Source organism: Euprymna scolopes, chromosome 29 (genome assembly GCF_053919585.1).
Source record: "Euprymna scolopes isolate OS-2025 chromosome 29, ASM5391958v1, whole genome shotgun sequence".
Lineage (NCBI taxonomy): Eukaryota > Metazoa > Mollusca > Cephalopoda > Sepiida > Sepiolidae > Euprymna > Euprymna scolopes.
The window spans coordinates 25928568-25950092 of record NC_136510.1 but is presented as its reverse complement, the minus strand read 5'-3'; the positions used below and the strand labels follow the sequence as shown (position 1 = coordinate 25950092).

The 21525-nt window shown below is 33.6% G+C and overlaps 2 protein-coding genes across 2 annotated transcripts in view; one reads left to right on the top strand and one right to left on the bottom strand.

The window, feature by feature from the left end:
• Positions 1–21525, bottom strand: part of LOC145252555 (laminin subunit beta-2-like) — a 392333-nt gene that overhangs the window by 239261 nt on the left and 131547 nt on the right. The gene's annotated exons all lie outside the window — the stretch shown is intronic.
• On the top strand, positions 18220–20338 carry LOC145252554 (non-structural maintenance of chromosomes element 3 homolog). The gene has a single exon (XM_080112107.1). It carries the CDS (start codon positions 18826–18828, stop codon positions 19654–19656), a length of 831 nt encoding a protein of 276 aa, XP_079968233.1. The 5' UTR covers positions 18220–18825; the 3' UTR covers positions 19657–20338.

The following is a 21525-nucleotide window of genomic DNA, read 5'->3' as shown; positions in this document are numbered from 1 at the left end:
ATAATAATTGAGCAGTGTGATTATATGCTTTTATGTAGCATATCATTTCTGGTAATTGCCGGCGACAAACGCCCTCATTGTTGTTGTGTATGGACACATTTAATTTCGTAACATTTACTTAATTGCTTTGTATTTGGGATGCTTTGAAAAAAAAAAAATGGCGTTCTATTATAAATCTTACTTCGGTTGAAAGAAAACAACTATGGCAGTGTTTTAAAACAGCTCACATTTTACTGCAGGAATCTCAATACTTTGCTTCTGTCCGATTGGTTACACATACACACACACACACACACGGGGGGGGGCAAATAAAGAATAACGAAGCAATTAGCAAAGATAACTGCTGAAAAAAAAAATGATAATCTGAGCTAAAAAAATTGTTGCCAGTTCTTTTCGATTACGAAGGATTGTAAGGAACGGAAACAAAATCCTTTGCAACGCAATTAAGTTTCAACGACGGTTTAACATTCGGGAGGAACTCTCACCTAGGCAACACCGGAACAAAACTACAGAAACGCTTTCCTAACTACACAAATCTCTCACCTGCTTATGTCTACCCAGTTTTTCTGTCTGCCTTTGTGTCATTGAGCAAAAAAAAAAAGGCGAATAATCTGACATTCCTTGATCTTTTGGTCAGGATCATCGTGTACAAAAAAAAAGATTAAGGAATCTTTAGTAGGACAACCATTGGAGTGAATGTAGTATTATGGTGATTGAAAATTCTATCTAGGAAAATGATAGACAAATATTACATAACACTGAAAACAGACATCCCACCCCACACTTTTGAATGGTCTTGTGCCTTATTTGTTTCAAGGAATGTATATATTTTTAAATGATTATATTTTTCATAGTTTAGTACCTGTTCTAATATTATACTTCATCTGTCATATTATCGATCAATAAAGCTGAAATATTTCTAGACTGACAATTTAAATTTTTGTCTAAATACAGAGTGGCCCTTATTAAGGCACTATTTTACATTATAAACCGACCATGTGTCTAACTGCCCTCGTGGGGAGGCAAGTAAAGTCTGCTTATGCACAGCAGTAATTCAGTTAATTTGGTTATGTGATTCCCACATCGCAATAACCTGTAATCGCCAAAGTTTAAGTCCCTATTTACTTTCTTCCCCACAAGGGCAGATTTAGACAAGGGTCTTTTTTTTTATTGGAAAATTCAGCTACCCAAAAAGGGGCATTCTGAATTGGGACAAAAATAATTACCTCGGCCTAGGATTTCTCCTTCACTGATCAAACATAGAACAGATACTACACTGTTTCCAGCTGAAAAAAAATACGACACGAGGAAAAGGCTGGGTTGGATGAAATTTTATTCAACACAAAAATAAGATCAACTAGTGTATCATACTGCTCATGAATTAATCGCTTGAAAAACAAAAGTAACAATTGATATTTAATTCTCATGGTCTAATTAGCATCACAAATTTGACCTTTTCTAGATGTTCTACTTCAGTGGTCTTATGCTAGGTCAAGCTAAAACTAAAAGTCAGCGCACATCATGGATCAATAGCTAAGAGCAGTAGTTCTAAACCTTTTTTTACCCATGAATCCCTTTTGCACTTCTTTCTTGGTGAACCTCTTCATAGCTGTTGAACTTAACATGTTTTGCCTGTGGACACACAGAAATATTACATGGACCCTTAGGGTCCATGTTGATCTTGGTTGAGAACCACTAGCTTGGAGTTTTGAAAAAAAAAAATCAATGTAAGTAATCAATTCTTTCCTCACAGAATGACTTATATCTTTGAGCACAGAGCTCACTTGCATAAAACTTATCAATTTCCACAAAGTTGAATATATTAACAGCCATTTCATCGGTTAGTGTACAATCCAATGTTTATTTTATAAACAAAATTCTAAATATGTTAATATCATTTTAATAACTATGCCTACCCACAGTAGCTCGAGATTTATCATTATCATTTTAGTTATATAAATTAGTGTTGGGACGATTAATCAGAATCAGGAATTGTTACAGAGAGAGAGAGAGGTGAGTAAACGTGGAGGTAGACACGTTTACCAGAACCAAAGGTCAGCTGACCAGATTACGTATATGTGACGTGGTCAGGCAGGTTGGCTAGATCTGAGAGATTTGATTTGAGCTTTGAAGAAGACGGACGTTTTTCCGTGGTCTCCCCCTCTTAACTGGGGAGGGGGGAGACGAACGCTGACGTGTGTGAAGAAGAACCCACACAAGCAGATTTCACTTCCACCTGCTGCAAGACCTCTGGGGAAAGTGAAATAAAAAACTATAAAACCGATTCATCGTCTTGGAGTGATAAATCTTCGTCAAACAGGTATCAAGTCTCCCTCCAGGATGAGAAATTTCCAGATGGTCCGTTTTGAAGAAGCAGAGGTAGGTTCAGAAATTACATGTCACACGCACGATTCCCTTTATGATAATCAAACACACAACCATTTATATTATAGACAATCATACGCACACGAATACATTTTGATGTTATACAGTGTATACAAGAAACGTAAATGTATGCCTTCGCCTTTTGATGTTATACACCAAACGTAAAAAGTGCCCCTCAATGATAACCCCAGTGAGAACTCAATGATACCAATATGTAACAGAATCATAACTTATTGGAGTATCAGAATCTGAAAAATGAATGCTTATTTTCTGATGCCAAAACGATTCTTTTAATTCCTGGTTTTTTAATCTTGTTTAAAACCTTATTTTCCATACAAATATTCAATGATTTTACTCTGCCAGTAAAATTAAAATCTATAGATCACTCCAAAAGTGTATGCTTTACTTTTGAGAAAATATGATACATGGTTTTTATAGTAAAGTAATAAAGAAAATAAATTAATTAAATTAAATAAATAAAGAAAAAAGAAAAATTTTGACACTACATATTAAGAGATTTTAAAAGAATCGGAATAATTGTATTGGAATTGGGGAAAATATTGAAATTATCCCATCACACACACACACACACACACACACACACATAAGAGCAAATAGTTAATAAAACATGTTAAAAAAAAAAGAAAAAGTTAAAAAAAAAACATTTAATTTGAAAAGGAAACACTAAATAAGTGGATAGTCCTTAATCCGCAGAGTTTCGAAGAAATACTTTCCTTCTCATCAGAGGGTAGGATTTAGCAAAATGCGGGATTGGATTTTGCTTGCAAAAGTATTTGATGAAACTACAAGTCAAAGATCTTACTTGATAACAAAAAGTGAAGCAGAATATATACATACATATACACAAACATGAGTGTGTAGAGTTACATTCCAATGACTAAAAAGCAGAATCAGTCCACAATCATGACTTGTTTATTAAAAAACTTATTTTCAACTTATTTTACTTATAGGCAAATGCCTATAAATTTTTTTCATAAATTCCTTACACATGTTTTGTTGTATTGATAGATATAGCCTATTGTGTCATTAAAAAACTCATCAGAGGCAAACATATTACAAACTACAAACAGACAAAACAAAAAACGAAGTAAAACTCAAGTAAGAAAGACAGAACTCTAGAAAACTAAGAAAAGAAAATTACTAAAAAGGTGATATCCCATAGTCCTTGATTTTCCAAATTTAGCCTTATGGCCTCTGAAAATATCTCTAGGTCTCTAAGGAGTCTATCTGGCCCACACTGATAAACATTTGACTTAATGCAAAGTTTATGAAATTTTAATTTTTCAAATATAAAATAACAAAACTGAGCTGGCAGATGATGAGACGAGTTACCCATAGCATTTATAATCTTAAGTGGTTGCTTGTCATTTCTACCTGAAGTTCTAGCTGATCCGGATATCATTGTCATATATCTATATTCATTAACACAAATAAGTTTTTTTTTTTAGGTCACTAAAGTAGGTAAAAAGACAGAAGAGTTAAGGTAGTTAATCGAGTCATGCAAGTTGATTTACCTGTGCTGGAGGGAGGTAAGGGGGGTGTAAGAAGGAGACAAGTGGGTCTGAAAGCAAGTGTAAGGTGTGTATGCACACACAAGTGACATTGTTCATAATTAGGTCATCATTGAACAGGGATCACACACACACACACACACACAATTGTGAAAAAAAAAAAAAGGATATATTTTAAAGAGAGTACACTATTCACATGATACATATAGGGAAAAACTATTCACAAAATTAGTACAACCGACATTCTATCTGTATCCTAAAATGCACTATATATAATGTGTAGCTTTTCATAAGAGAGCACTCGGCTGCAATTAATGCTTTATATATGTACTAGCCTCTGGTGTCCCGGCGTTGCCCGGTTGTTTGGAGGTGTATGTCGAACAAGAAAGAAGTGGTAGTAGGCAGGCAGGCTCGAACCCATACCACAAAGGAGGAAAAGAACGGGGGGGGAGTGACATCTTTGCCGTTGCGTTCATCACCAAACCTGAAGTGGTGAAGGTTTAAATTAATGCTAGTCAATCGAAAAGAGGGGATGACTTGAAAATATTAGCGAAAAGAGCGACCCTTCCTTGTAGAAAAGTGCCCAGCTGAGGGTGAAGGAATTAATGTTTTCAGCCAATTTTTCGATATTTGTCATCCAAAGAGTTGAGCTTCAAAACAATACCAATCATGAAAATCGGTCACCTCTGTTGAAAGTTTTAAGCTGACGTACAAACATACATTTAAACAGACAGGTGAGATTTATATAATATATTAAGACTTCGCATAATCTGTAGCTCGTGTAGATAGCCTAATGGGTAAGCAGTCAAACTTAAAACAGTTGGGTTACAATCTCAGCTTAAAGTTTGTCTCACCACACTAAAGACCTGTAATACAGCGAAAGTTTCCATAGATTACACAAACATATACAAGTTCAGGTATATTGTTAACATGAACTAAAAAAAGAAAAAACAAAAAAAAACAACAAAAAAACAATATTCATAACAATGCTCAATACGAGTGTAGAGTTTTTGTATGAATAAAATTATATAAACTTTGTAAGGAGTCAATGCGGATCGATCAATGTTAGCAACATTTTTACGTCTTGTTGGCACTAGTGAATTTCAAGTGAATTTCCCAGTCAGAAAACAAAAATTAAATATTCCCAGCAGGCATCTGAGTAAACAGAAGCACCCAATTAACTCCGGCACCTAGGCGATAGACTAAAATTGATGAAATCTCAAACAGATAAGATAAGGATCACTCCTCTCGCTTTCTCAAAGCCCTTCAGGGAATTTTTTTTATATAACAGCGAAATTCACAGTCTTGACAAGACCTGAAAATGAGACGTTGATTGAGCCACATAGATTTCTTACAATGTTTAATATATATATATATATATATATATATATGTATATATATATATATATATATTTTATCTGCTTAGTTACTTATGTTTAAATTACCGAATTGTGTTAACGATCCCACAATGTCAGACTTCAGAAATATTTACTATAATGAGGCAAAAAAAAAAACATTAGACAAAGAACAAAAAAATAAAAATAAATAAAAAAAATAACAATCAGAACAGCAGCAGCAATCAAATTTATAAACATTGAGGTGATAAGGGGCGACGGGAACGTTAAAATATTAAAGACAGATAGGAATAGAGAGGGGAGAGAGAGTAGGAAGTTGGTTAGTTCAAAGAGTAGGTTGGTCATTTCTAATCAGTAGTGATAAATATTAAGGCTTTGAATCTAATTTCAGCCACACTGATGAATCTTAAAAACACAAAAATATATCTATGAATAACACGCACACACACACACATTATATATATATATATATATATATATATATTACACACAAGTTTTGACATCCTTTTCACAATGGTCACCTAAACAAATTTCTCCACCACCATCACCTATGTCAGGATTTTGTTGATGGCTTTTTGGACTAAATACAATCTGCATGGCTTTGTAGCACAGGTTGGTTGGTTGGTTGTTTTTGTTTTACGGCATATAAATCTTTTTCAGGTTATTTAATGCCGAATCTAGTTATTTTGAGGAACGATTTTTAATGGAGTATATTTTTTTTTTATGTCAGATTCTATTTAACTCATAGTTGGGTCCCTAACAGGTACTACCACTCCGGGTCAGAGTGAACCTGGGAGCAATGGCAATTAAAGGGTGGCTCCACACTCCCCAAAGCCCGCAAGGTGAGGCCTCCACATCGAATATAGTTTTAGGTCATATCCAGGACCCGTAGCACAGGTAGCTAATGAACATATTTCCAAACTTTTGATGACATTTTACTGAGGTGGGGGTAGGCTTTCATTACATTAGGTTAAAAAGTGTTTATTTTTGTTTTTTTTCCACTTAGGTATCACGCAGAAAATTTCTTCATTGCAAACTAAATGCAAAAAAATAATGTACAAAAAATTATACAATAAAACCTTCAACATAGCTATTATATTATTCTCATAAATCACAAGAAAATAAGACGTCTTGTGTCAGAATTCGGCAATGTTTCTGTTGAATTCAGGAATTCGGACTAAATTTCAAACGGAACCCTTTTATTTGACAGGGGTAGCATGCTCTTGTTCCGTCAGCCATGACTGGATAGAGGTCCTAAGTAATTTGCAATTGTATTTTTCAGTCACCCACACTGAGAATTGAATATTCAACCTTAAGGAGAAGGTCACTTTTACAGTTTATTTTTCCAAGTACTCTAACCACTGTGCCACAGGTCCTCACAGATGATTCAAGTATGAATTTTAGGAGCCTTAAAACTTTTTTTATATAATTGTAAATATCACTATTTATTACTAATAATTATTACTATATATTAACGTATATTTATATATTACTGTTTTTACTTATTACTTGTATATATTATCTATTATCTATAATTTACGGTTCCCATATCGTATTAAATTCTATACTATGTCTACTTAACAATTCGTTATCTCCCATGTGCTGCTTCTTCGAGTCATCTTCCTCTCCACCGTTCTTCTGTCTATAAATTTTACTTCATCCCATAATGATAGATTGTTTCCCTTTTTCCTCCAGATATGGTCAGCTATACCTGATTTTTCAATCGGCACATACTACAGCTTTTCAATGCTCTTCTAACCGTACTTTTAGTAAACATGTCTCATCTTTGTATAGTTTTCCATATTTACATGGGATCTTATACACATACTCAGTTATGATTTTTTTCTGTAGGGGGTTTGACTCTCACAAGTTGTTTCTGGAGAGTTGAATCGCTCCTGAATACTACCCTGATGTCATATGGACTACATATTCATTGGAGTTTTTTTTTTTTAGAAAAGCCCTTCATGTATGGTATACCAACTGCAATGAGTTTCTGAGTGGTGTTCTTTTGTATCTGAGCCAGATTTATTGGAGCTGATGCCATGCTCTCTGGATAGTTGTTTCAGGGGAGGGTTTCTATTAAACTGTCCATCTCCTCTTGATATGCTTTGCTGTTACTACATATTGCTTTTACTTGGTGTTGTAGGTAATAGAGGACTCCTTTCTTTTCATTATATGGATGGTGGGTGAGTTGGTTGGTTGTTTTATGGCATATCAACCCTTTTCAGGTTATTTAATGCCGAATTCAGTGATTTTGAAGAAAAGTTTTTTTAATAGAATATATTTGGGGAGTTTTTCAAGTCGGTTTCTATTTAACTCATAGTTGGGACCCTAACAGGTACTACCAGTCCGGGTCAGAGTGGACCTGGGAGCAATGGCAATTAAAATATTCACCAAAACCCGCAAGCTGGGGCCTCACCATCGGATATAGTTTAAGGTCATATCCAGGACCATGGATGGTGGGAGTTGAAGTTTAGGTACTGTCCAGTGAAAGTTGGCTTTCAGTATATGGATGACAAACCCCATGATCAGTGTGAGTAATCAGTACATCTAGGAGCGATAATTTATGTTCTTTCTCCATTGTGAACTGCATAGTAGGACAGAGTTTACATGGTTTAGTAATGTTTGAACATCTTCCTGATAGGGCCAGAGTATGAATGTATCATCCACATATCACATTGAGGAAATAGCATTAGGATCAACACCACTAAAGCCAACAATGTATTCCATGTATGCATTGGTCAGTACTGAGGACAATTGTGATCCCATCACCCGACCTTTTTCCTGCCGATATATATCAGATTCATCACAAAATATGTAGTTTCTACACAGGTCAACATCTCTTATCAATTGGGATGCAAGTGCGTTCCTTCGATTAGACATCAGAAGTCAGCTTTTCATGAACAGACTCACTACATCTAGACGCCATCCATTGAGCTGATTCCTTGTAGATATAATCACTCGAATTATTGGCAAATCTCCATCATACATCAAAAATTCAGATAAACAATGCCCCCATTCATTTGTTAGAAACTTCGTCCAAATTCCAGAATTCGACAAAAGACACCGGAGATTACATTGACCGAAACGTTGTAAAAAGTACGCTAAAGATGAGACCAGTAGTTCGAGGAATCTAAAGAACACGAATAACCAATCCTAATCATAAAAATTAAAAAACGTCAAGTTTACTATTAAATACTAATTAAAAGGAAGTCTCTGGGATAAAAATGTTTTCCAACCCAAAAATGAATGGAATTTAAATTAATTCAATATTGATATGTATTTCTTTTTTTTTTGTTTGTTTGTTTGTTTTTTTAAACTTTTGCTACCAAGCTATGAGGGTCATACCATCTGAGAAAAAAAATAACATTCCATTCTGAATTTCTTTAGATCAGGATTGATAATTTGGATTATTTGGAATACTATTTAAAAAAAAAAAAAATAGTTTTAAATTTAACCTAATTAAAATGAAAAAAAATGTTTTGCGCACTGAAGATTTTGATTTGAGTCTATTAACACAGCAATATCAAGAGAAGAGCGAGTCAAAGTTATTAACAACTAGACACGTAATATCCAGGTGTGTTTGTCATTAAATAACAATCATTTCAAAAGATAATGTCCATCAAAACAATCCTCAGAGTGTTCTTGAAATTAAGAAAAACAAGTGAAGCATGCATGGTCCCCCGCGAGTACACAGTGAATAAGGCATAAAAAAGCATTTGCACCCCCTCATATTTAGCCCCAAAAGTCCCCAGGGGACGTCAAATCCTGGTGAAAATGAACAAACGGTGCAGTTTTAGGCCTTAACATATGTAAATTTGAGTTCTGCACCATACAAAAAAAGAAATGACTAAGTCCATCATTAGTCCCCCCTCCATTTAGCCTCCAAAATCCCCAAGGCTTTAACATATTTAAATTTGAGTTCAGCACCATGCAAAACTGCTAAATAGACATACACAGAAAATTTTGGATAAATATGGTAAAATAACCCTAAAAATGGAATGTTTTTATTAGCCCTAAAAGAGCCCCTGGGGCACACCCAAGAGTTATCGCGAAGTATAGACAAACAAAATTATATAGAAATCAGTTACAACTTTTCAGAAAGTTTTATAAAAATCCAAGGCATCAATTTTTTTTAATAAGCACAAAAGTGTCAATTTTAGCCATTTTAATCCAAAAGGCACCCCTATGTGGGAAAAATCAAAGTTTTTCCGGAAAATCCGTTTGTTACATTTTTTACCCATATCATGTTTTATGTTTTTGCAAAATTTCAAAAAATTCCAAGGCGTAGTTATTAAGAAAAGTGCAGACAGACTAACGGACAGACAGACAGACGAGGGTGAATTTACAGGTGACCCTCCTTTTGTTAGGGTAACAAAAATAATAAAGGGAGAGATGGTCTCTGCTGATGGAAACAACTTGTTCATTAATGGAACTTTGTTATGTGATATACTTTTCTCAGGGGACATTGTAAGCAACACAACAATGTGTTTGTCACTACACCATTATTGCACAGTAGCCTTTTTTTCTAACCACAGCATTTCCAATACCAATCTATTGCTCAATGATCTTGGGCCTTTTAGTGCTAAAACCCTATTGACAACTTTTATTAGGTTCGCCTTTCATAGATAGTAAAGCACATAGGTCACATAGTCGATACACAAATATTCTCATTTTAGTGCGTACTTATTCTTTCTTTTATTCAGATTCTGCAAACAAGACAGAGACAAGCCCTTTTCTGGTAGTGAAGGCAATTTCAACCATACGATTTGCATCCTGGATTATCACGGCTGCCACAGACTAAAGAGCATCGTCCCAACCAAACACAGCAATGCCAAGAAAGAAGTGCATCAGAGTTGACAATTTTTTCACACTGTATTGAAGTGTGCCTATCACATAAGTGATGAAACAAAGACTGTTGGGCATTCATAACTGAAACTTCATGTACAATTCATGTATAGGCATAAATTGAAGTCTATTTGTGCTAAATATGGTTGGATTGCAGAAAGGATTGCAGAAAGGATTGTAAAATTTTATTGATTTCATGGTTGGATTTTTTAGCAGTTAAAAAGAAACTCCACTCTTTCCTTCCAGAAGCATTGAAAATAAATCAACTCCTTTATTCAAAGATTTATATCAATAAAACTAGTTTTGTCAGATTCTTAATCAGAATAAGTACGCTTCATTATAAACTCATTGGCCTATAAGACTGAATGGAACAAGATAGAATGGAAGTCTAAGGAATTTAGCACATCAAATGTCAGCAGACAGAAGGAGTGGCAGGAAGCAAATGGTGCAGATCTACAGAGCTGATGCAATAAAAAAGTCTTAGTCATCGACTTCAATGAAAACGACAGGAAAGAGGAAAGGGAAAATAATCTGGAGAAACAATTTGTGCCTATGTGTGTGTGTGCGTGCATATAAAAACGTAAGAGAAAATAAGGAGGGGGTGAGAGGTAAGGTCAGTTTTACTTATGTGATATCAAGCTAAAATTATGTAATTCAAAGTTCATTAATAAAAAATACAGGAACACAAGAGAAGCACCAACAGCAAGAAAATTTTAAGATTCCCAAAGGTTTGCTCAAACATACATGACCAAAATATTTTTCCCTTTCTATTAAGTCTTTCTGTGTATAAAAGATAATGACCAGGAGATATATGGCATAATCACGTTGACATACCGGTTCTCCTTAGAGCGAGAAAGTTGAGCAACGTTGAACCTGGTCAGTATCAAAGGAGTGATCATTTGGAAATAACAGGTGCTGTATTTAGGAAGGCATCCACGCCACCCTTCAAAACTAAAAAAAAACAAAAAAACTCAACATTGTCCTCTCCCATAAGCAGGATATACATGTAACTGGGGACTGTTTATGAATTTCATATTCCTTAGAAACTGCCTTCTTCAGAGAAAGCTGGTTCAACTCCCCTAGAGTGAATTCCACTGCTTTTTTTTTTTTTTTTTGTGCATGTCGATGTAACTTCAAACCTTCTTTAAGTGCATCTTGTCGAACTCAGAAATGCTTCTGTCAAACTCAGGAATTTGGACAGAATTTCAGAAGAGACCTCTTTATTTACTTCAGTCATGACTGGATAGAGGTCCTAAGTAATTCACAATCATATTTTTCTGTCACCCACATTGAATTGAACTTTCAGGAGAATATCGCTTTTACAATTTATTTTTCCAAGTACTCTAACCAGTATGCCACGGGTCCTTGCAGACAATTATATTACGAATTTTAGGAGCCTTGAACCTATTTTTATTTCCAGTTGTAAATATCACTTTATTACTAATTATTATTGCTGTATATATTACTGTATATATATTTAATTTATGGTTAACGATTCCCATATCATATTAAATTCTATACTAGGTCTACTTGGTAAGTGGTTGTCACCCATCATGTGCTGCTTCTTTGAGTCGTCTTACTCTCTACAGTTCTGTCTATAATTTTTACTTAGTCTTATAAAGGTAGATAGTTTTCCTTTGGTCAGCTATACCCGATCTTTTAATCTCTCTACGTATTATGGCTTTTCGATGTTCTTCTAACCATACTTTTAGTGAACAAGTTTCACCTTTGTATAGTTTTCCACATTTACATGGGGTTTCAGAGACACAGCTCTTAATGATTTTTTTTTCTGTCGGGGGCTTGACTCTCACAAACTGTCTCCAGAAAGTTGAATCGCTCCTGAATACTGTCCTCATGTCATATGGATTATATATTCATTGAAGATTTTCAGACAAGCCCTTCACAAACACAAACTGTGGTGAGCTTCTGCATAGTGTTCTTTTGTGTCGGGTCCAGATTTCTTGGAACTGATATCATGCTACCCCGAGAAATAAAGGGTTCCATTCGAAATGCCATCCACATTTCCAAGTTCAACGAGAAACACCTGAAGGTCAGAGGTTATATCGACCGAAATGTGAAGATCACACTCAAGATGAGAACAGTAATCCAATGAATCTGAATAATACAAATAAATCCCATGTCCAATTGCATATCTATAAATTTATATTAGAGTGCTTCCTACCAGAAATTAAAATTGTTTACTTTTAACCAACTCGTATCTTAAATTGGGACTTAGTTGAAATCATTTTTCAATTAAAAAAAAAAAAAAAAAAAAAAAAAAAAAATTTAATTCTAATAACTACTTCTTACACAATATTATTTCTACTAGCAAGATCCGTGAAAATTCCACAGGATGAGAAATATATTTAATCAATCAAGTTTGGATAAGGCTAATATGTTTTTCTGGATAGTGCATAAATTAGTTTTTTGGACAGAAAAACTAATAACACACAACAAATAAGGGTTTATTTACATTTCTATTAAAATAATGTCTATTGTATTTTCAATACAGAACTGATTCAAATGAGAAATTAAGTACAAATAAATATTCAGAATGTAATATGCTACATAGTTCAATACAAATAAAGTAAAAGGTAATCTTGAATTTACTAATTCAGTTCAACAAATCTTGACAATGTTTTTCTTTTGTTTTGCCCCGTTTCTTTTGATGGGTCCCTTTTTTCGGTGAAGGATCACTGCACATCGAAATTACGAGTTTATCTCACATCCTTACAACAATAATCATACATTATGATTAGGGATATGACAAGAGAATATTCTTTTCATTGTTTTGACTCGAGTATATATTATCAGTTAATATCTTATGTTTTTAGATAGAGTGATGTGGCTCTTGACTGATTAACTGTGTTGGATATATACTCGAGAGTCAAAACAATACGAATATTCTCTTGTCATAACCCTAATTATGATATTTGAAAAAAAAAAAAAAAAAAAAAAAAAAAAAAAGCTACAAAAAGGAGGTAACTCATTTTTGTCAAGGTTGCCAGAGTGGCCTTTTTAAAGCAGTTTGGCCTTCAAAATTGCATTTGGCTCTTTTCAGAGTATGACGTATGTATTAACTAAGGAAGAGATAAGTAGATTATAGATTACTTAAATTATGAATCAAAGCTGAGAGAACTCCACCAAGACTTGATAACTCACCCGACTTGAAAAAAATCTAACCTAATATTTGATGGATTTTTTATTGTGTGTCTCCTTATGATACAGCTAAGTTAAAATATTTTAACTTTAACACACACACACACACACAGTTTTAAAAGTTTATTTAAACTTCCAACATTCGAGTTTCAGTTTCTGTACACAGTACAGAAACTGAAACTCGAATGTTGGAACTTTTTATTAAAATAGGTTGGGGGATAATATACTTCCTAAAGTAGTTCTATAAGTGGAAATCTCTTCAATACACTTGAATGGCGAATTAATCTCAATTCCTCAACTAATGGTTCTCATTTTGAATTTTTCTGGTTTTATCTTTGAAAAAGTGCTTTAGGTATATTCATTATAAACAAAATCTAATCCCTAAATCCTCATTGAAACCTTACAATAAGGCATGGGACTTATAATCTAAGTTATGGTTGAATACTTTTTTTATATACAAATTTTCCACTCAGGGTTTTGTTAACCTATTATACAAAGGGCAGTTGAGTGTGTAAAACAAAGTCAAAACCTACAAAACAATCATCCACAAAGTTCATATTTTCTAGATCAGCATTTCGCTGCACCAATAATATGTACAATTTTAGATTCTTTATCCGTCAACTATACCAGGTGTCTGGGGGGGGGGGGTCGGTTTTCCAGCCATTTCCAATGTTATCTATATAAATAAAATAGATATGTATGTGTGTGTGTGAAAATATTTAACCAATAAGCTTTTAAATTATTGGTCATACAAGCTGGGCATGTGGGGTCCCCCTCCACAAGTGAAAAATTTACTTTCACCATGACTAATGTTTGTGCAAAATCTTTTAAATTCTAGGAGTGGTTATTGAGAAAAGTGCGAACAAACGAATGAAAATGAATTACTACATCTAATCTATCCTTTATCAGGGGACCAATAACACTGAAATTAACAGGAAATAGTAATCATACACCAACGATGGTTTATAACAAGTAAAATCTTTGTTTGGATGGATGAATAACGTGTGCAGAAATATGTTGGCAAATTGAAATGCGAAAATATTTATTTCAACATGTCCACATATTTCTATTACTTTTGCACATGTGCAAATTCATTCATAGCTGAACATGGTTTAATTCTAAATCTTTATCTGTTGACAACTCAGATGGTAGACAATGTGGCTGGAATACTAAACGTTTTCGTTTTGACTATAGCTGATTGCAACTAGTCTTTTTTTTTTTAACTTTTGAAATCACTAATAATGGTACAATATAATATTCAATAGTGAATTGGTTTTGTAATAAATATGAAATCTGCATGAATTAAAATATATTTAAGCGTATTTTTTACGACCAGGCACTCTCCTTCCCCACTAGTCTGTTATATAAAAGGAGAGGTGAATAAATTTTATCATTTTTCAATACATAAAAACAAGAGGAGTAGGCAGAGTTGAGGTGAAAGAGGAGTAGGGAGAGGAATGTAGAAAAACGAGGAGGCAAAAAGAGAAAAGTAGAGAAATAGATTGAGAGAGAATGATAGAAGTTTTAATATAAAAATGTCACACAAACGTTTTCACCTTTTCTATTTTGATTTTTATGGCCTGGCCAAGACCAGGTAGCCCTGCTACATAATGAAATGTAGTTTCAGAGTTGTAACTGGACAAAAATCCACATACATATTCTGACCGAATCTTGAGTAGGTTATAATACAAACAAGAATACATTTTATATTAATCGGAGCTCATCAAGAATCAAACGATTGGCAATGCAGTAAAATAAAAGATAAAAATGTTTGAATTAAAGATATCAGAGGAAATAACTAGTTTAAAATGATAAATGACCAACTCACATTGACATTTATAAAAAATTAATAGAAAATAGTAAAATAGGGTATCAGAGCTGGAAATAAGAGTAAATTCCCAAACAATGATGGTGGTCCTTGTTGGTTTAACTAAAGGAGTTGTTAAAAAAAAAAAAAAAAAAATGGAGGGGGGGGGCTAGAAAGTAATGAAGAGAAAAGAACAATTGAATATTCCAAAGGGGTGAAAGGTTATCTTTGGAGAAGAGGTAGGGGTCCAATTTTTAGGTTAAGTGACTGGGACTCTTAAGTTTATCTCCAGAGGAAATACTGAAGGGTCAGACTTAAAAAAAAAAAAAAAAAAAAAAAAAAAAGACTAAAAGATTCACTTGAAAGAAAAGTTTTTTTTTTTTAATTGTTTGACTACACTAATCAGTTTTTTTTTTTTTTTTTTTTTTTTTTTGTTATTTCACCACAAACAAGGTACAGATCTATTTGGGACCAAATCTATAGTTCCACTAATGGCAAGTGCTCATTTTACCTTCGATCTATGACCCGCACCCTTTGCCAAACTCTCTCACACACACAAAAAAAAAAACTAGCTACAACTACTATCTACAATTTCCCCCACTTTTTATTTGTGCCTAAATCTAAACATTAATACCATGAAGAAAGCTGCTCGCCTGTGGAACTTTGTTCTGTTAGTCTGCTTTTCAGCTGGCTACAATATAAACAAGTTCTTGTTGAACCGACCCCTAAATAATAAAATTATATCCAACTACCACAAACGATTATTATGCTGTTCTCCCCACCTTTATTCTCGAGTTGTCTTCAATCCTTGATAAGTGGTGACTCCCCTGTGGAAAATAAATGTAGGGAGTTGTTCATATTACATTTGAACTTCTGCATGTCAGTACAATCAGGAAAACAGGAATCTGGGAGGGAATTCCAAAGTCTAGCAATTTGAGAGGGATTTTGCTGCTTGATGACCTAGTCGATGGTATTTACATCGAGGGGATAGCAAGTACAATAAAAGGAAAAGATTTAGGAAATTTTTTTTTTTTTTTTTTAAATTTGAAAATAAAGCTTTTATAAGCCATGAACAAGTTGAAATAAAAAAAATGTGAGCTTTCGAGTAAAACCCCTTCCTCCGAGACAGTAGGGGTTTCATCTAAATGAATAAATGTACACGCTTTTTGTTTTCATTTATCACGTATTACCATCATAACGTATTTTTTTAAAAAAATGGACGTTATTCACAAAATGTCTAACTTAAAGCATGAGACAAAAAATAATGATAATGAAGAAATAGAACGATGAAACTTTAAAATGAGAATTCGGAGTGGTACGCAGATGTCTGGTGATATCTAAGGCTAACTCGATTGTATGCTCTAAAGAATCAAGTAAAAATCCTAGTACTGAGAAGTATTAGGAGAAAGAAATCTCGTTTTAACATAATTGAATGCCCTTTACTCCTGACTGTAACTGATTGGGAGTCAGCAATCATTGCCAGGTTTTCTTTTAACTCTGGAGTTAATTTGGTTTGCTTGCTTTGCTTTATGGCCTATCAACCATTCCTCATCATTTAAATGTCCAATAATCATTTTACAAAGCGTATTCTTTAAGTTCTTCATATTTTCAAATGATTGCTCAATACTATTGTAGGGCAAATATATAAAAAAAAATGTTTATTACCGTTTTATCTGCTTAGTTAAACATGTTTCGATTACCAGATTGTTAATACGATTCAGTAATCGAAATGTGTAACGAAGCAGATTAAATAAAATTTTTATATATACAGAGTGACCAAAAAAAAAAAAAAAAAAAAAAAAAAAAAAAAAAAGAAAAGGGGGCCCCAACTCTAATTAGGCCCCGTTTCTTAGTGTTTTGTCCAAATTAAATGAAACTTTGTCATAACTAGTTTATTATATTCAAAACATCATGAAAAACACTAGGGTCTTTGGCCTTTTTTCTCCGTTCTACAGCATATGTTCGAGATGGCCTCCATTTAGCTTGTGTTTTTTTGGGGGGTCACCATGTATATATATAAACACACAACTGCTCATCTGTGAAACTGTATGACATGCCTACTTTCTACCTAACTACAACAGACATCTTCAAGTCTATTGAACCGCGCACTTAAATCAAATTCCACTCACCACTATTAATCACTAGGTAGTCGTTTCACTGACCACCTTATGCTCATTAATCCTAGTCTTCAAGTGGCCTGAAGGCCTTGATAATTGGTGACTCCTTTGTAATATAACTCAATGCCCGTATGAATGTTTGTGCATTCTCTATTAGAAGAACAGTTAAAGAATCTCCATGAAATCTATAAGTGTATTCTTATGTAAAATTAACAGAGAAAGACCATGGAAATTTTCACAAATCTCTAAATACAACTTTAATGGGGTTATAAGAACATAACCCCATTAAAACTTCAAATATATGCTATTTTCTGAAATTTATATAAAAATTTCTGGGGAAGAAAATGGAACTGATCTTGAATCTCTACATTGCCATCTATATCCCGAATATCTACACGCTCTCATCTCTAAGTGACACCTGGGTACAAACTTCTTTAAAACTTCCAATATGCAACGTTAAAATCTAACAGTGTTTCCATGTAGCAGGGTTTGAAAAGCTTAGTGAATAACCCTGATTTGGTGACATAATGAACTTGAGCTCTCATTCAAAGTCTAGATTATTGGAATAATTGCCAAGGTGAATCATGGTTAGTATGAAAAAAAAAAAAGAAAAAAAAAAAAAGATAGCTGCCAGCCAGTTTTTCTTGCCTAAAATTGAGAACATTCAGGAGATGGGAGTTCAATAATGAAAACAAAAATTTAAATGGTCAAAGATTGTAGTGTTAGTTCTTGATGAAATCCGAGAATTTTTTAAAATCTATTAACTGTCCATACAGTGTTGTCCGAGAATATTTTTAAGTTTGTTGAATTGCTTTTCATAGTTTGTATCATTTTAAATCAAAATAGTTTTAAATATTTTTAATGTTAAATTTTTTTGTGTTATCCAAGTAAAGATAAGTGACTTTTCTACATAACTGGATACTTTTTTAGTGTTTTTATTTAATGTAACATTTTTATTCAGCTTGAAAAACCTACAGTATTTATCGATGTATTGGAAATTTTTAAATAGCAGCGGACTTGCCATTAAATACGGTAAGTTTGGGAAAATGAGTTAAAAATAAAAAAGCTATACAAAATACTGTTAAAAACTCGCTTAATATGTTACCGTGACATAGGCTAACATATTTGGTTGGTTTTTAACAATATTTTGTATAGCTACTTTATTTTTAACTCATTTCCCCAAATTTATCGTGTTCAACAGAGTCCGGCACCATTTTAAATTTTCCAATACATTGGTAAACACTGTTTTTCGAGCTGAATAAACATGTTACATTAAATAAAAACACTGAAAATTTATCCAGTGAGGTAGAAAAGTAACTTACCTTGCCTTTAATAACATTTGTTCTATATTTGTTTTTTTGACTACTTTTTCGAATCTATGAGTATAGTAATACAAACCCGAAACGTAGGTTAATTTAGTACACCCCGACGCAGCAATAAAAATACATTAAATTACTTCGCATTAATAAAAATAATGCGAAGTAATTTAATGTTTTTGAAGTATTTAATTTAAATTCTTCGATTGTGTTATCTCCCTTGACAACGAACTCTTTAGAATGATAAAACAGAATACAAATTAGAAAAGGCGCTTTTCATTCGAACGTTCAAATCCAATTTCCAATATGCCGAAAAGAAAAGCTTCGCACAGAAAGTCTGCGAGTCTTCCCAATACACCAGATCGACTTCTGTCTATAAAAACTGATGATAACTCGTCTGTAATTTCATCGCAGTCTTATTCGCCCGGATTCACTTCAGGACAAAATTCCAACACCAGTTTAGCAGCAACTGACTTAGAACGGAAGGCCTTAGAACTTGTTAAATATTTCCTAATTGCCGACCAAAAAAAGATTCCGATTAAAAAAGTTGACATCAACAATCACGTCCTAAAGGAACATAAAACGCATTTCTTCGACATTTTAGAAAAGGCCCGAGAATTGCTTCGTGATGTTTTTGGCGCCGACTTGCTTGAACTGGAAGATAAAAAGAAAAGTCGATATATTTTGGTGAAAAGAAACAACGATGGTGAACTGGATGACATTATATGCAGTGAAGAGGATACTATAAAACTGGGTCTTCTTTTCACCATTTTAGCCATTATTTATATGAGTGGCGATTCAATCTCTGATAAGGAGCTGTGGAAAGTTTTCCATAAACTAGGAGTTGATCCCACCCATCGCCACGAGACATTCGGTGATGTAAAAAAACTTGTGTTTGTCGAGTTTGTCAAGCAGGGTTATCTTGAATATGTGAAACAAACGGGTAGTGATCCGCCATTTTCTTGTGAATTCCATTGGGGTCAGCGAGCCAAAAGAGAATTGCGAAAGAAGTATGTATTGGTCCATGTTAGTAAAATCTACGGCATGGAGCCGACAGAATGGACATCTTTGTGGAAAGATTGTTTGGCTGAAGAAAACTTAGTCGGTAGTCAGATGGAAACCTCGACGTTAAAATAATGTCATTGGACATTTTTGATGCAAGTCCCGAATTCAATTTATTGGAAAAAAAAATTAAACAAAAACCTTTATGCTGTGCGTACTAGTCACAGAACGAAAATGTCATACGCCCCCCACCCCCAAAAAAAGTAAAATGATAATTTTTTTTTTTTTTTTTTTTTTGTCAATGTGGTCTGGTGTCAACTGAAGACTTACTGCAAAGGATAAGTATTCCGAAAGCCGGGGAGGTTGGAAAAAAACAACTCTTTCCAGATAAGTCTTCAGTGAGACAACCTGGTGATTGTTGTTTTTTTTTTTGTTTTTTTTTCTATGAAAAATCAAGTTTGGAGGAAGCGATAACGATCTTGATCCGCTATATTTAAAATTCATAACTGATTATCTCATAACCTCTCCAGAAGTAGAGATCAAAATCAGACTTGTAATGACTAAGATTTACTATTAATTGATAAAAAACAGTTAAAAAAAAAAAAAAAAAGACAAAAACCTACCCAATCAATTTACGTGATTTTTGTTCCATGACGGTTACGTATATAAACTTTTTTTTTTTAATCCGGTTGAATTCTGAACTTCCATCTATTTTTAATCATAAAATAAATTCAAGTTTCAAATTTTTGTTGGTATGCTAAATTAAGCAAATCTTTAAATCTTACGTTTACATTTCATTAAAGTTGAATTTAAAAACGAAAATTCGTTTTTTACTATTTTTTTTATTGTGTAAAAGTTGAAAAAATAAATTCGTTTGTAAACGTTAAGATTGGCAACAAAAATTACTTGATGAAATGAAGTGAATTTTTTTTTTTTCAGGGAACTTCGTCCCATAACGGATACATACAATTTAAGCTTTTTTTCGATGTTTTCATTTTTTAATGTCTTGACTAAACTGTACAAGTACCAAATTTCAATGCGATTTTCGTATTCAGCATAGTCGAAAACCTTTAAAAGTCGTCATTTAAAAGAAAATTGTTGAGGTGGACCTAATTTGAAAATTTACCGGTTTATTTAAGCAAGAAAACTTTTTTTTTTAAGTACTAGCTAAGCCCCAAAAAAGGAGGGGGGGAGGTCAAAAGCATAATTTGAATATGTACGAACAAAAATAAATGTAACAAAACTAAATATTTAGTGGAGAAAATTAAAAAAAAAAAAGAAAAAGTATGAATCAAATATACTCGAAATGAAAAATAAAATAAATACACGCTCGATTAAAAAATACATGAAGTGAAAGAAAACCTTTTCCGCATTTCAAGGAGCAGTCATAAAAAAAAAGTTTACGCAGGATCCACGTTCCCCATAATAGTACCTATTTACTATGCCTCCCCACGGGACAGAGTTAGACACCAGGGTCGTTTTTTAACGTGGAGAAAAGGTACAAAAATAAAAATTGTCTCATTCGTGAAGGATTTCTCCTCCACCGAAAGAGAACAAGAAATGGAAGTGCAGCATCTGAAGAACAGATGGTGTTTATTTGCTCCCCCACTGAGCAAATTAGGCACAAGGCCGTTTTTAATGTGAGGTAAAAACCAGCTCCCCTAAAAGGGGTCACTCTGGTTACCAAAAATAATAATTGTCCCAGTATAGAGGGTTTCCCCTCCATTGACTGGTACAAATTATCTTAAGTGCAGCATCTGAAGAACAGATACTACACTTTGATCTTGACCAAGTTCCCCATAATAGTAAGTAAACTTGAGGAATATTCTGTATTGTATACTTTTTTCATATTTTATTTTAGTCTGACAGGCCTGCAGCAAGTGTCAAGGGAGGGGGTTCAGCTTGAAGAGAAAAAAAATGGCACCGGTTCCGTTTTGTTCAAATCTCGATTAATCTAGCATATTTACATCTTATGCTTAATTCTATTTTAGCTTGAAATGGTTT